A 16389-nucleotide genomic window follows, 5' to 3' on the forward strand; every position below is an offset into this window, starting at 1 on the left:
TATTAAGTTAAGGCTTACGCCCTTTAAAAATACAGAAAGAGATGAGGGAGCTTCTGTTGTCAAAGCTGTATTGTGTCTGTCCTTAGTCACTGAGTCTGAACACCTGTTTTTGTGTGTCAGATGCACAGATGGAGACAGTCCCTACCCTTGAGGGGTACATGCTGAGACATCAGCATGCATTTCTGTATCTTTGGAATGTTAACATATACCTGTTCAGGGACTATAGCACATGGAGAGAGTTCAGGAGAGTTCCTGAAAGAGATGTTACTGGGCTGAATCTTAATGAATTAAAATAGTCAGGTGAATAAATGTGGGAAGGACCTCCGTGACTGGCTGAAAGCCCAGTCTGGTAGCATCATGAGGCAGGTGAACAAGGTGGCCGTCGGTCAGGTCATAGAGGCCTCACAGGCTGTGTTAAGGAATCTAGTCTGATCCTGTGCATAGTGGAGGCAAGAAGGCATTCTGCAATTCAGTCAGCATTCTCTGCCTGCTGCCTAGGCCAGAATTACAGATCCAAATGCTTAGGGCTGGTCCTGAGTGAGTGATGCTGAGCAGGGGGAGGCAGTGGGACCATCCTGAGGACTGTGCGAAATTCTACAATGCAGCCTTATCAGAAAGGGGGCAGTTACCAGTCAGCTTGAGCTGATTATTCCCATGTAGGAATATGGGCCCTGCCTTACCAGATCTGGGTTGTTGTTGTTGGTTTGGTTTTGGTTTTTTTTTTGTCTTTTTTTTGTTTTTTTTTTTTGTTTAGAAAAGCTGGGAATATGGATTTGAATGTGAATTCTTACTATTTTTAAATGTTGGCAACTAATCTAAAAATAAAAATACAGTTAACAAAATCAAAGCAGAGACCATGTACCTCACTGGGTGGCAGAATGTAGCCCATCTGCCTTCTGGCCCAGAGAGTGGATATAAGCGGGAGGCCCTGGGACAGTGACCTCGTGGCAAGAGGTGATGAGGGCCCAGAGTAGGGCAGTGAGACAGGGAGTTAATACAGGTTTCTGAGGGAAACCTGGCTGAGAGGAAGGAGACTGGTAACTGGTAGTTTATGGATCTGGTACTGCATACGTGACCAGTGACAGGGCGGGGCCCTTGTGCTGACAATATTGGCAAGGCTGGAAGGCAGCGAGGCTGGGTCAGTGGGGCTGCTGCTAGCCGCTCTCTGCACTGCCTCGGAGGCCGAAGGTGACTGGGACTACCAGAGCTCCCTCTGCCGGGGGGGGGCTCGCCGTCCACATCCCCCACGCCTGGGTCCTTTGCCGGGCTTGTGTCTTGAGGAACGCAGGTTAGCACTTGGGCCTCTTTTGTTTTAAACATCCAGCTGCCTCAACAAGTGTAAAGTGTGTTCTGTTATCTGCGTGATGGTCCTTTTATGTACTTGCTGTACCTTCTGTTAACACAAATCTAGTAAAATGTTTTGTAGCTTCCTTAGCTTTTCATTTTGCTAGTGAATAATAATGTGAACAACTATGGGACAAAACAGGAACATAAATAACAGACCAGAGAAATAATACCTTGACGTGTAGTATTTTAGTTTTACAAAGAAGTGTTTGAGTATATCCTAATATATGAGAGCTACCCTCTTGATTATCCTTTTGAACACTTACTGTAGGCCACTCACTGTGCTAAGCGCTATGCACAAAATATCTCCTCTGACCTGTATAGTGACCTCATGAGGTCGATGTTATTTTTTTTTTTTAAAGTTTATTTATTTATGAGAGATAGAGACAGCATGAGTGGACAAGGGGCAGAGAGCAAGGGAGACACAGAATCTGAAGCAGGCTCTGTGCTGAGCTGTCAGCACAGACCCCAATGTGGGGCTCGAACTCATAAACCATGAGATCATGACCTGAGCCGAAGTCAGGTGCTTAACCAACTGAGCCACTCAGGTGCCCCGTGAGGTAGATGTTATTGCTTTCACTTTGTTCCTATGAGCAAAGTGAGGGTCCGAGCTGTTAATAATTGCCTCAGTTGATACAGTGGGTAAAATGCAAAGCCACAACTGTACCTCAGTCTTCTGCTCAGAGACCAGAGGCTTTCTTCTAGGGAGACCAGGCTAGGTGTTCAGCAGAGGAGAAGGAAATAATGTCAGTGGGTCCTCAATCTGACTCCTCAACCACCACACAGTCTTTAAAAGACTTTTCATATCCCAACACTCAAGAAAATGTATGTTTAGCCACCTCCTGGTAATTCTTATACTCTTCCAGATTTGGAAATCTCTGGGTAAATTTTAAACCATCCAAGAACAATTTAAAAAAAACTCATTGATAAATGTAACATAGGTGTTAAAACCTTATCATTATCATCTTTATGAGATTCTCCCCTTTAGGACTTTCCTGATTGGGGAAAAAAAAATTCCAATCAGGAGCCCCTTAGCATGTAGCAAAGGAGGAATTATAAATTATTGTACACAAACAACCCTTGTACCATATTTACTCCCTCTGTCTAGGATTAGTCAGAATCACCACCACTAGGTGGAGGTGATATCCCACAAATCTTGCTTTTTTTTTTTCTTTTGGTCTAGCAAGTAAGTGGCCATGAATTCTACCAGATTCTCTGTAAAAGAGCATCTCTAAAGATTTGCTTCTGTTAGTGCCCAAGATAACGAGCAGGCCAAGCATAGGGAAACCAGACTTTTAATGGTCTGATTGTGCAATTAAAAATTACTAAACATACAGTGAACATGTCTATCAGAAATTGAGCCTCAAATTCCTAAGAACGTTATTTAGGATGGTCCAGGAAGAGAGGAAATGTACTAGTAGGTCCAAACCACATGTTCTGTATACCATGGTCACAATAAGAACTATAAAAAAGTATAGTGTGGTGTCAAGGAAGTTAAGTATTACTGTTACTTTCTAAGAAATTTTTTTTAATTTTTTATTTAAAAAAATTTTTAATGTTTATTTTTGAGAGAGAACAAGTGAGAGAGCGAGCGCACAAGCAGGGGAGAGGCAGAGAGAGAGGGAGACACAGAATCCAAAGCAGGCTGTAGGCTCTGAACTGTCAGCATATGAACAGACATGAACAGTACTTGAACAGACACATGAAACGATGCTCAACATCACTCATCATCAGGGAAATACAAATCAAAACCACACTGAGATACCACCTCACACTGGTCAGAGTGGCTAAAAATGAACAAATCAAACTATAGATGCTGGTGAGAATGTAGAGAAACAGGAACCCTCTTGCACTGCTGGTGGGAATGCAAACTGGTGCAGCTGCTCTGGAAAACCGTGTGGAGGTTCCTCAAAAAATTAACAGTAGAACTCCCCTATGACCCAGCAATAGCACTGCTAGGAATTTACTCAAGGGATACAGGAGTGCTGATGCATAGGGGCACATGTACCCCAATGTTCATAGCAGCACTCTCCACAATAGCCAAAACATGGAAAGAGCCTAAGTGTCCATCAACTGATGAATGGATCAAGAAGATGTGGTTCATCTATACAATGGAATACTACATGGCAATGAGAAAGAATGAAATCTGGCCATGTGTAGCAACATGGATGAACCTTGAGGGTGTTATGCTAAGTAAAATGACAGATACCATATGTTTTCACTCATATGTGGAACATGAGAAACTTAACAGACCATAGGGGAAGGGAAGGGGAAAAAATAGTTAAGGAGAGTGAGGGAGGCTAACCATAAAAGACTTTTAAATACTGAGAACAAGCTGAGGGCTGATGGGAGTGGGGCAGAGAGGACAATGGGCGATGGGCATGGAGGAGGACACTTGTGATGAGCACTGGGTGTTATTTGGAAACCAACCTGACAATAAACTATAATAATTAAAAAAACAAAAAAAAAAACAAAAAAAAAAAACCCTGAGGGGCACCTGGGTGGCTCAGTCAGTTAAGTATCTGACTTTGGCTCAGGTCATGATCTTAAGAAATGTATTTTTATAAATCTTAAGGGTTGAATTGAGCAGTCACATATGACCAGGAGTCTAGCAACCAAATGCCACATGTTTTAGGAAAATGAAGAAATGGTGGACCTCCGAGAAGCCTGTGGTGAAGTATCTCACTGAAGATGAATACCGGGAACAGGCCGAAATGGAGACGAGTAACGCCCTGGAGGAGCTGCGTGGAGTCTGCCGCAGGCCCAACTTCCCCACGTGGCTGGTCGTCTCCAGACTGCAGGCTCCGAACAAGTAAGCCCTGCTCTGCTGCAGGGACCACACTGGGGCTGGGATGAATGTGAAGATACTGTGGCTGTGGTTACGGGCACTTCATATTAGGAACAGACTGCTGCCCAGATGATCCATGATGTGGAAGCTGTCAGAAGCCCTGCTTTTTCTTCAGTGCTCTGACTGGCACAGAGCTGCTAGTGTCAGGACAAATAGTGATCTGACCTTTGATAAGGAAAGTCGTAAACATAACTTCCATGTGAGAAGTCACTGGTGTGAAAGTAATTTTCAAAGCTTACCAGGAAAGACCTCTTTGTCCCCAAATCATTTTCCTTACTGCTTCCCTTCCTTCATAGCTTTATCTATTTAAAAAATTCTTCTTTAATGTTTGTTTATTTTTAAGAGAGAGAGAGAGACCAAGAGAGAGACAGAGTATGAGCTGGGGAGGGGCAGAGAGAGAGAGAGGGGGGCACAGAATCAGAAGCAGACTTCAGGCTCCGAGCTGTCAGTCCAGAGCCTGAGCAGGGCTCAAGCACACAAACTGTGAGATCATGACCTGAGCTGAAGTTGGCTGGGCTGCTTAACCTATGAAGCCATCCAGGTGCCACCTTCATAGCTTTATCTAAATAACAATACCCTCAAATTAAACATTGAAGGGGGAAAGTATTGAGGTACTAAAATAATGAATAATGACTCTAATAAGAGAAAAGGAATTAGAAAACAGGAATGGTTAGGATTGGCAGCACTCAGTACTTGTAAGTCAGCCTCCTTCTCTGCTCTTTCCCTGAATATCTCCAGAAGGATCACATAAGCCATTACCTTTTATACCCCCAGTGTATAAATATCATTCTCTATTGATGTAAAGTCAAATTTAATTAAAAAGAAGATAAATAGCAAGAGAACATGTTATCTTCTGAATAAATCTTCTATGATAACATTAACTTGATTTAAAACAAAAAACTACTTATTAGATTTGCAGACTTTGTTCTTGGAGGAAGCCACTTGTCACCTGAAGAAATTAGTCTGCATGAAGAACAATATGGTTTTGGGGGTGCCTTCTTGGAAGAACAGCTTTTTAACTTGAGGACTGCCTGATGACCACCTGTGCATTGACTTCATTCTAGACAAGAAGTGGGTTAAGGGCAAGGATCCTATTAACATTGGGCAGAACTATCCTAGGAAACAGTGGAAAAAACATTTGCTTATGGAGAAGAGTCATACTGGAAAGGAAAACTAAACACTGTTGAAGATAACTTCTCATTCTTGGTGACTTCTGCTACTTATTGGAGTCATCAAGATTCTACGAGAGTCATTACCACTTTCCTTGAATGAAGACTTTCATTAGGAACAAGAGAATCATGTTGATCTTCAAGGAGCAAGTTAACATGAACATTTGCCTTGTCAACACCAGGGTATTAAATCTTCCCTGAACCCTCAGAACCTGTGTCTGAAGACTGCATTGCTCTTCCTACATGTTATCAATATAAGTGCTGGAAGAGACCTGAGTGAGATATGCTGGACCAGTGTTTTCCAGAGTATAATCCACAGGGTGCTAATAAGTGCTAGTCAGCAAAGGGATTCTGAGGTCAACTAAGATAGAAACAAAGTTAAACAAAAGTACTGCTGGACTTCTCAGAGCCTTTAATACTGCCAGTGCACATTGAATCTCCTAGGGAGAAATTGTGTGCAGCCATTTCTGACTTAATTTGGCCACAGAACCCTTTTTCATGAGATTTATATTCCTTGGAGTAGTTTGGAAAATGTTAATGATGGCAGAATTGAGGTTTGGGGAGGTTCAATAACTCATCCCAAACTACAAAGCTGTTTAGATCCCAAACTACAAAGCTGTTTAGAGGCAGCACTGGGACTAGACCTCAGCCCTAATGTTTCCGACAACTCAGGGTTAAGAAGACACCTTCAAAGGTGAGCCTAGGGGCCATCTCCCTACAGCCTTAGATCACATAATATTGATTTTTTAAAATTTTTTAATAATGGACAACTATCTATTTGATAACTATGATAAACATTTCCTAAGATTATATTTTAAAGCTTGATAAGATTTTTATAGACATATACATTTTAGAAGAATTATTTTTTATAATTTTTTGTATATTGAAATTGAAGAAATTTAACATCTTGTGACATTTTGAGTTGACTGGTCCATTTTTAAAAATTTAGTTATATATGTTTGTAACAGTTTCCTACAAGAGAGATTTGTGATCTGTCTTCAGAGAACAAATATTTTTTCTTGATTCTCCAGAGTGAAATGACCCTAAGCTTTGATCCTGGGGAAGGAAGGCCAAAACATAAGAGGTGAGAAAAGATGTGAACATGGCAAAACAATCTCCGGGTTAAGATGTGCTAAATTGATTCACTTTAAGAAGTTTTTGCTGTGATGGGTCCTTAAAGAGGCATACAGAATGAGGAATCTCTTTTTAATAGAAGAGATACGGATATGGAGGAGGGACATATGGAAAATTTAGGAGCTGCTTTCCTGAGCCAAGTTCAGTAGAACGTTTCTAAATTGTCAAAACGAGAACATGGTTACCCATTTGGAACTTTCTAAGTTGATTTTCAAATAATATTTCCTCTTTGAAGCAGTGTGTCAGTATTTTACAAGTTCCTCCTTTTGCAAGATACCTTTCAATATTAAGAGCTTTGCAGTTTTTGTGAAATGCACTAAATTCAATCTGTGCTTTCACATAGATTGATTTCAAATATCAAAGAATCTTCCATTCAAATTTATGATGATTATTATGATGACTAAACTTATAAGTGAAAACAGTTCTGACGTTTTCGTTGTAGTTTTATCTGAATTTTTTATAATTAAATTTATTGCTGGTATGTTATAAATGTATCAGATGTATCCATGCTGTGCTCACCATGTTCACCTCCCAAGAGGCAGTCTGTGACAGAATGTGTGTCTGAATAACACGTGAACAGGCAGCTGCAGTCCCCATGGGCCATCCCAGCCAAGACAGCCACTGGGCCTTACCTACGCCGCTTTGAAGAGGGGCTGGCCGCTGCAGAAGGAAGCCCTAGTGGCTCAAGCTGGGTGTGACCATCACAATAAAAACAGCTAGAGAAAGAAAACAAGAGACTTCCAAGATGCTGTTTTTTGGTGTTTATTTTAGAAGAAATCATGGATTTATCCGTTTCTGTTATGTGAGTACTATGAAAAGTGAAACAATTACAAACATTAGTTGTGATACATTTCGTGTATTTCTGTTGTGTTCATTTGATTTGGGGTTTATTATAGTGCTGATCACAGTTCTAATCCCCGTGAAGCAATTCACAGATGACTCCCACAGAAGAACTTTTTTCTCTTCTTTCCTTTCTCCCTTCCCTTCTCTTCTCTCTCTCTCTCTCTCTCTCTCTCCCCCTCTCTCCCCTCCTCCCTCCCCTTCCCTATTTATTTAAAGTCCTTTAAGCTGTTTAAATGACCATTCAGTAGAATGGCTCTGCCCTTCACAGGTGCTTAAAGGTTGGCTTTGTGCTTCATACCGCCATAGGTGTGCAATTACGGAGCAGAACAGACTCTTTGTGTTATTGCTTATGCAAGGTGCCTCATAAAAGCTTACTGTTGTTAGCAAGTTGGGGCTATTTGACACCAAAATGTGTGGGTGAGATTCAGCGTAGGGGGCCATGCTTAAACAATTGTATCATTCAAATGTTATTTTTAAAATGTTTTAAAACACTTTTTACATATCACAAAAAATACTTTGTGAATTGGTTGTACAGTTCGCCAATAATATAAGGGCTGAATCGGAGGGGAATGTCCATCTGATGTTTAGGACAGTATTTGAATTTATGCCCTTTTTAAAACAAATCTAGAAATTTAAGAGATTTCAGATTTTAAGAGGCTTGGAGTAGATGATGGATTATATCAATATATCTAAACATGTTGATAAATTAAGACCCCTGCAGTGTGTTAAGAAAAGAAAAAGGATTATTCTGTGTGAGATTATTTCCTAGTTAGAGAAGTACAATTTTTTAAATCATTTTTTTTTTTGGTCTGTTATGCATAGATAACATAATGGATGTAGAATTTTGAAGAAACCTGCAGTAAGATAGAGAGATGTTTGTAGGTGACCCCACTGCTGCTTTCTGAGCCCCCCACCAGGTGGTATGACATTAAGGAGTTAACCACATGAGTTAGACAATTCATTTAGTCTATTTAGTGACTCACAGCCCAAAATAAAACTGGCGTAAGGGTAAAAACATTTGAAATCATAAGACCAGCAGATTCTCTCCCAGAAGACAGATCTGTGAGGGGTCAAATGGTGGGAAGAAGGTTGCTTGAGCACAAAGAGAACAAAGGGAGTTTGTTACATAATTCAAGTGTTTGATGTCACCAGACCAAAAAGTCTAACACAGCCCCTCGGTGGGACCCTGGCTAGCGTGATGAGGTACTTAAACTGTTGGTGAAGGCCACCCTTCCTTTATGCAGATCCTGCCAGCTTTTCCTCTCTGTGTCTGTTGTCATTGGCCAGTATTTCCACCCCCTTCTACTGGGCATGTTCTTCATTCAGATACGCTCTTAAAATCTTCAGTCTTTCTCTGGCCTCAGAATCTTCTTTCCTTTTTTTTTTTTTTTTTAGTTTTATTCATTTCTAGGAGAGAGAGAGAGACAGCGTGAGCAGGGGAGGGTCAGAGAGAGAGGGAGTCACAGACTGAAACAGGCTCCAGGCTCTGAGCTGGCAGTCAGCACAGAGCCCGACGCGGGGCTCGAACCCACGAACCGTGAGATCATGACCTAAGCGAAAGTCAGACGCTTAACCAATTAAGCCACCCAGGCGCCAAATCTACTTACTTTTTAAGGTAACTGTGCATATTTTTGCTATGGTGTCTGAATGTGATACCTTCATAGATCACAGGAGATTTGGGCTGAGTGTATACTTACTAGGATAAATCTTGGAAGACCCCTTCAGTGGGATAGCTGCTCTTTATTGTTTAAATTTTTTTAAAAAAAATTTAATGTTTATTTTTGAGAGTGAGAGAGATGGAGTGCAAGCAGGGGCAGGGCAGAGAGAGACGGTGGGGGGGGNGCACAGAGCCTGATGCAGGGCTCAAACAGTGAGATCATGACCTGAGCCAAAGTTGCTCAGCCTACTGAGCCACAGAGGCGCCCCTTGTTTAAATTTTTTCTTGAAGGGGGCACCTGGGTGGCTCAGTCGGTTAAGTGTCCGACTTTCGCTTAGGTCATGATCTCGCGGTTCGTGGGTTCGAGCCCCGCGTAGGGCTCTGGGCTGACAGCCAGCTCAGAGCCTGGAGCCTGTTTCAGATTCTGTGTCTCCCTCTCTCTCTGACCCTCCCCTGCTCACACTGTCTCTCTCTCTCTCTCTCAGACATAAATAAAAACAATGAAAAAATTTAAAAAAAAAATTAAATTTTTTCTTGAAGGGAGTGTGAACACACACACGTGTGAGCACAAGTGGGGGAGGGGCAGAGGGAAAGAATCTTAAGCAGGCTTCATACGCAGCAAGGAGCCCCACAGGGACCCACACACAACTGTGAGATCATGACCTGGCAGAAATCAAGAGTGGGGTGCTTAACCAACTGAGCCACTTACTAGTTTAACCATTATTGTTTAAATAATTTGGGCGAATCTAATCTTTACACTTGTTCCATATTCCAGAAAGGCAGTAATCAAAAGGAGAAAGGGGAGGAGAACGAGCATTTATTGGTGGTCTGTCAGGTGCCATATTAGGCACTTTCTACGCCTCTTCATTTGGACTTAGAATCACTGTAATATACTTGAGCATTATTTCCATTTTTCAACTGAGGACAGACTCCGAGAAGGCTACTAAAGGATATATGTAGCTGAAGTGGTTAAAATCAGAATGTAAGCCTCAGTGTGTCGGGGCCCCTGCCCTATTTCCTTTCCTGCCATCTTTAAAAAAAAAAAAAAAAGTAGTCAAGTAAGTGGCTGAGCAGTTGAAGAGATGACTACATCTCCTGAAGCTATGTGTGCACCAGTGCTGGGGCAATGGACCAGGTCCCCTGCCTCCAATCTACCACAGATCTATACCTTTGCACAATAAAAGTAAATTAGAATTAAACTGAGTAGCACTTGTCTGCATGTTATTTTTTGAGACCCCTCCCCTCCTCCCACCCCCATTGATCTTTTCAGGGAACAAAAAGTTCCTGACGTTTTTAAAATACAAGTTTACAGATGAAGAGAATAGTATCAGCTGACAATTTGGAAAAGAGGGTAAGTAACTTGTTAAATGATTATAAAACTCTTGCTTACGGTTTTTTGAACTTCTTAGAAAAAGAAATATGGAGACTCTGGAACAAATATCCTATAACCTCTCCTGTCTATGGCTTTTGTACACTATAGATCTGGCCCTTGTTACTTGTCATTTTTTCCCCAGCTGCTCAACTTACATTCTGCTTATTTTTGTCCCTTAACTAACTCATATCTGCAACCAACATAATGATTGTAATTCATGTTGGAACCGAGTGCTTTATTGTACAACTTGCTAGGTATCGGCAAACACTGTAGTTTGGAAGATGTGATAGGATTATAGATGTAAATGTTAAACTATGAAGAGAGCGAGGTGCTGGTTGGGGAGATGAGACTGCACTCCTCTTGCCGGCCACGTGGCGATGGCAGTATTTATAGTGTGCACGGTGTGTCAGGTACCTCTGTGTTTCAGCATCGGAACAACCTGAAGGCAGATACTGTAATCGCTGTCCTTTTACAGTGCCTCTGAGGCACAGAGAGGTTACAAATATATGTTGAGTTCTCACTGGCAGAGCTGAGACTCAAATCCAGACAGTGGTACTCTGGTATCTGGGGTATCGTACTCTGGGGGTACGAATGTTTACCCCCAGTGCTGTCAGGTTCCTGGGTTGCTGTCTAAAACCTTCCTGGAGTCGCAGGGGGCAGGTGGTCTTGCATTAGACACTCAGGCAGCCCCCTGGACTGGGGTCCTTTCTACCCCCATCTAGACATCAACATGTTTTCAGGTACTCTGTTAAGTCACAGTTTGTCCTGGCATAAGGTAAATTACTTAATGATTTGAGAAACCAGGCTCCCTTCCTCTCACCCCTTAATTTTGTCCCACTCTCTCCCCATCTGCTTGATGGTTTGGAATCCTTGAGTCAGGTACTCTTAGAGCTTTGTGGAAATGGCACAGGAATGTTTTTGGGCTTCCAAAGTAGCTTTGTCTTATCCCCACGCACCAAAGGACAGAAAAACTTCTAAGGGGAAAAGCACTTTTTACTTGCCTATAGTCAGCTCTGACACAGCATGCCTCATCATCACAGAATAATGTAATTTTAGGGTCCAGCCTTTCACATGGAGGTTAAGAGAACTGAGGCCCAGCGACCTCCCCAAAATGATCTCTTCCTCTGTAACTACAGTGTCCAGTATTGGTAGCCATGAGCTTCATGTGGCTGTTTAAATGTGAATAAAATGAGAAACCTAATTCCTCAGATGCACTAGCCACATTGCAAGTGCTTAAGAGCCACCTGTGGCTAATGGCTACCATACCAGACAGTGCTGCTTTCCCAAAGCCATTGATCCCGGCTACTGCTGGTCTTTCCTGATTGCTGTGACATGGGCCTTCCGGCTCCCGGCCACCTTTCTCTACAGGGTTGCCAAACCATCCAAGTCACCTCCAGAGTATAAGGGTCTGACAACTCAAAACTAACAAAACATCAGGAGTTTGAAGGTACTGGATTTCTAGGTAACTCAGAATATCTAAAACTCCTAATGGAAATAGAACCACACACATGGCTGGTCTCTACCACAGCAGAAGCATGGAGTGGCCTCCCAACCTTCTGAAGGACGTTGCTGGGTAGACCTGAGCTTTGGCATCAGGCAGGTTTGCATTTGAATCCTGGCTCTGTGATCTCTGTCCCATGAGGTAAGCTGTATTAGCTGTAAACTCCTGTTATGGGAATTCCTACGCTGGGTTGTTTTAAGGACAAAAAGATAATCTCCTTGCCACACAACCAAACCCAGTAACTGTGGGTGTGGTTCTCCTTTTCCAAGATTCCGTGCTTAACTCCAGATTGGCTTGAAGGAATAGTGCTTAAGTAATGGTCCCAGTACCACCAGCAGCCCCCACCTCACTTTATTAGATAAACTGCAAATCAGGGAAGTGCTTAGCCAACCACTTCCTGTGGCCCATGGCAAGTAGTAAACCAGTAAAGCACTTCTTCTTCCAATAGATAATTCTGAGATTTACTGGCTAATGGATCTGTGTGTATTATAATATTCTACTTAAGGCTTTGAATAAATAGTTTGATAATTAGCAACTAGCCTCTTTGGATCCACACAAACTCAGTACTCAGGTAATTTACTCTTTCTACAATAATAAGAGAAAGACTATGATATAAGACTGAAGACAGTGATTCTATAAGCTCAGGTTTTGTGACACTTTGGGGATTTCCAAGGCATCTCAACAGAGGTTATAAAAGTAGTAAAATTTAATCCAAATACACCTAATATTTTTTTAAAATGCCAAATGGCACTTTGAGGACAGCAAGAAAAAGTCACAAAGTCCACAACACCCTGAAGGTTTCTGCCCTAAAAAGGCTAGAAATTACTGTATTACTGCATCAGCGCTCATAGTAAGTGTTCCATAACACTGTTGAATTTGGTCTCCATTAGTACAGAGTAAAGGGCTTTTGTTTGGTCACATCTTTATCATTTAAGAAATATTTAAAAATGATATTTTTATTTCAACATGTCAACTGTGCATTTCCAAAACAGCAGGCTTTTCAAAGGAATAAATGAGAACTGTAAACACAAGACACAGTATAAGTTTTTGACTGTCTAAAGTCAGTGTCACAAATCCACATACTGTACATTCATAGGTGAGGTTCAGCCTGTCATCCACATCTTTATTTCTATAGTTACATAAGCATAATAAATACATCTGATTTTAAAGGTCACTTAAAATGAGTCATGATAATTTACAGTACAGTACGTTTCAGTTCAAGTGCAAAAATAACTATTTGCCTAATTCTATTTCTTTCCATCATTTTATTTTTAAGCTGTGTTTTGTGGCAAAGCTAAACATCCAAGTATAGACTTTCTTCTCCCAGATGCAGTATTGGGCAGAAGTAAGGTGTCATGGAGAAGCCCTCACTTTACAGCTGATCTTATCTAATCAGGGTCAGGAGGGTAAGGTGAGTTGCTCATTTTTAACTCTGTTCTGTTCTTTCCTCTCTACTGTACTCACTCACAGTTATTACACATACCATTGACCTTACTTCAGTTAACGCAGTGTTCCATTTTCCCCAGCCCTCCCCCAAGGCTTCTTAGTATCTGTAGCTTTTCATTTTTAGCAGCAAGCCTCATGCGTGAGTCACCCAGCCACTGTTCTGACTGCAGGTGTAATATTTACAGTAGCATTACCCCTGTCTGATCTGTCCAGTGTCTGACTGTATCTTCATGGAAAGGAATATACTGAGATTGTTTCCTTAGTCATCGGAAAATATAGTTACTTCTTATTCTTGTCCTTGCCATTTCTGGCTTTCTGTTCACCACCTTTTCCCCTCACCAAAAACAAAACAAAAACTTACCCATTGTGTAATTTTTAAAAATTATAATCCCTCTCCCAGGCACTTAAATCTTATACTGTTATTTGTAAATAGTACTGCTTAATTAAAGAAACCCTTAGGAATTCAGTGATTTTTAAAAATTCCATCAGTTACTTAGAGCCCAAATCACTATAAAATTGTAAAATAGTGATAGAGGCTATTTACAGTATCAATATATTTAGTAAACCCTTGTCTGTCAAGCCATAGGATACTGAGATGGTTGGTTTATTTGAAATATTCCCTCCTCTGGTCTTAAAGCCCATTTAAAAACAAAAGGCATTTAAAGCTCAGCTTAGTCCGCAGTAGTCAGTACGGCTTTTGCTGCTCAAAGAATTGACTATTTTCATTATATACCATATACATATAAAAATATATTTGCTAGAGATATGCCAAGTTTCTGATGAAACTTTTTCCTGTTTTTTTGTTTTTTGTTTTAACAAAAGCTATAAGCTAGTAACTTTTATCTGGCTACTCCTTAAATATGTCTTGTAAGTTTTTAAATAGTTCTCTTCAAGAGAAACAAAATTATATATATATTTTATTTCTTCCCAGTTTGCATTAAGAACCAAATAATTAGAATAAATAATCAAAAGAGGGAAACTGTATCAGCATTCACCTTGAAACACTTTCTTTCCCCTCCACTTACTTAGTGTAACTGCTGCTTTCAACCCTAACTGCCCTGGCAAAGAAGTCCTACAGTTCTTAACCTAACCAACCACAGAATTGAAGTCCTTACCGAACTCCTATTTCCCTTCTGTGATTCCAGTGGGGTTACAGAAATTTACCTGTTTCTGCCAATATGTACTGTAGCTCCTGTGCGTGTGTGTGTGTGTGTGTGTGTGTCCATGTTGATGAGGGCAGGGATTTAGAAGCGTATATAGTGCTATGCTTCTCAGGGTGAGGCATGTCGTGGGTTTAGGGAGCCTCTCCCTCTGTCCTGGCAGAGGGGCCCAGTTCCATGCAGGGTGGGAGATGAGTGGGAGCCCTCAGTGTCCCCCAGCGGCAGGCTGAGCCTGCTGCTGCTGCTCCTCCTCCACACGCTGGTCCACACTGGGGCGAGTGGGGCTGCGCGGCGTCCGAGATGCTGCTGCTTGAGGGGATGGCTGGTTTCTGGATGGGTCAGAGTGAGTCTCACATGGGACAGGCCGGACTCCACCAGCTAGAGAATTTTCCCGATTCTCATTGGTCTCCTGGAAGGAAAAAAGAAAAGATGTTCTGTAGTCGGAGCTAACAAAGAAATCCAACACTTTTTATAGGCTTTCAAGTAAGATACAGGAAACATGGGGAGATCATCCAGAAGTAACTTCAGGGAACAAGTAATAGAGGAATAAAGATAGTAGGTCTTACCTTTCATCTCTTTTCCTATGTGCAACTGCCAAAGCCGCATGAAAAACATAAACACTATAAGCAGACGTATCTTGTGAATAAAGGAACATCACTACCAAAATGCCTGTTACTACTAGGAAAACAATTCACATCAACAAATGTTTACTGAGCCTCCACCACTGTGGTAAGTCACTGAGGAAGCAGCATAGAGTTTAACTCTGGTCATTTGCTGAGACTGCAGAATTCAAGAGCTAGAGGCACTTGTCTGACAAAAAGTAAGTAAGGCTTCTCAGTCTCAGAAACAAGGCCAGGAAAGAATGTCCTGAAATTAAGAGTCCTGATGTATATTTGGGGATTTAAAGAACACACTAAAAGTCAAACAACACAGAACATCCATGTAAAAAAAGAGAATGGCAACCACCACTTAGGTCATCAACTGTAAGAAACTGAGTGTACACATAACCCAGCACATCACCCACAACATGTCTGTAAAATGCCACGTTGCCACATTCCGTGATACATTCTGATTTATACAAATCAGGAAATGTTTTTCTAAAAACACATTTTCTGGGCGCCTGGGTGGCTCAGTTGGTTAGGTGTCCAACTCCTGATTTTGACTCAGGTCATGATCTCACAGTTCCTGAGATTGAGCCCCACATTGGGCTCTGCACCGCAGTGCAGAGCCTGCTGGTGATTGTCTCCCTCTGTGACCCTCAACTGTGCATGTGTGTGCTCTCTCTCAAGATAAAGAAAAAAACAAACCAAATGGATTTTTCCCTGAATTAGTATATCATGTAAGATAGCTAAGCACCAAAGTTTTATTTCTGTGATTGACTGATTCTAAAATGTAAAGAAATCTTAATATAACGACTTCTTATTCATAAGAATAAGCAATACCAGCCACTTTTTATTAATCCTAACATGCCAGAAAAATGTAATGATATGTAAGCCTAATGGGCTTCTTTAAAACAAGGCTGAGTACCCAAAGTAATGGAAACACTGCTATTAAAGCAGAATATCTCATCCTTTCTCCTGCTTCACATCCTTTATATGCTCCTCCCACCCCGATACTCTACAGTTTGACTGGGCAGGGGATTCATGTGAGTTTATCATCTTTTTTTAAAAATTTTTTAATGTTTTACTTATTTCTGAGAGAGAGACACACACAGAGAGAGAGAGAGGCAGTGTGAGCAGGGGAGGGTCAGAGAGAGAGGGAGACACACAATCTGAAACAGGCTCCAGGCTCTGAGCTGGCTGTTAGCACAGAGCCTGATGCGGGGCTCGAACCCACGAACCATGAGATCATGACCTGAGCCGAAGTCAGACACTTAATGGACTGAACCACCCAGGTGCCCCAATCATCTTGATAA

At 41.5% G+C, this 16389-nt stretch overlaps 2 protein-coding genes across 4 annotated transcripts in view; one reads left to right on the forward strand and one right to left on the reverse strand.

Annotated features, from left to right (window-relative positions):
• Positions 1–7339, forward strand: part of NEMP2 (nuclear envelope integral membrane protein 2) — a 32102-nt gene extending 24763 nt beyond the window's left edge. Inside the window, exons 8-9 of one of the 2 annotated variants that reach the window (XM_077780239.1) lie at positions 3980–4156; positions 5104–7339. In XM_077780239.1, the coding sequence (XP_077636365.1) occupies positions 3980–4156; positions 5104–5227 (301 nt within the window). In that variant the 3' untranslated portion in view covers positions 5228–7339. The remainder of the gene's footprint in view (positions 1–3979; positions 4157–5103) is intronic. The other variant, XM_077780240.1, reaches the window with a different exon arrangement.
• A 5321-nt stretch (positions 7340–12660) lies between these two features.
• Positions 12661–16389, reverse strand: part of MFSD6 (major facilitator superfamily domain containing 6) — a 51055-nt gene continuing 47326 nt past the window's right edge. Inside the window, exons 6-7 of one of the 2 annotated variants that reach the window (XM_077780230.1) lie at positions 15041–15065; positions 14790–14883 (exon numbers count right to left, since the gene is read on the reverse strand). In XM_077780230.1, coding sequence (XP_077636356.1) covers positions 14873–14883; positions 15041–15065 — 36 coding nt within the window. In that variant the 3' untranslated portion in view covers positions 14790–14872. Of the gene's footprint in view, positions 14884–15040; positions 15066–16389 lie in introns of both variants that reach the window. The other variant, XM_077780229.1, reaches the window with a different exon arrangement.

This window comes from Crocuta crocuta, unplaced genomic scaffold, assembly GCF_008692635.1.
Source record: "Crocuta crocuta isolate KB4526 unplaced genomic scaffold, BGI_CrCroc_1.0 scaffold38, whole genome shotgun sequence".
In the NCBI taxonomy this organism is placed as follows: domain Eukaryota; kingdom Metazoa; phylum Chordata; class Mammalia; order Carnivora; family Hyaenidae; genus Crocuta; species Crocuta crocuta.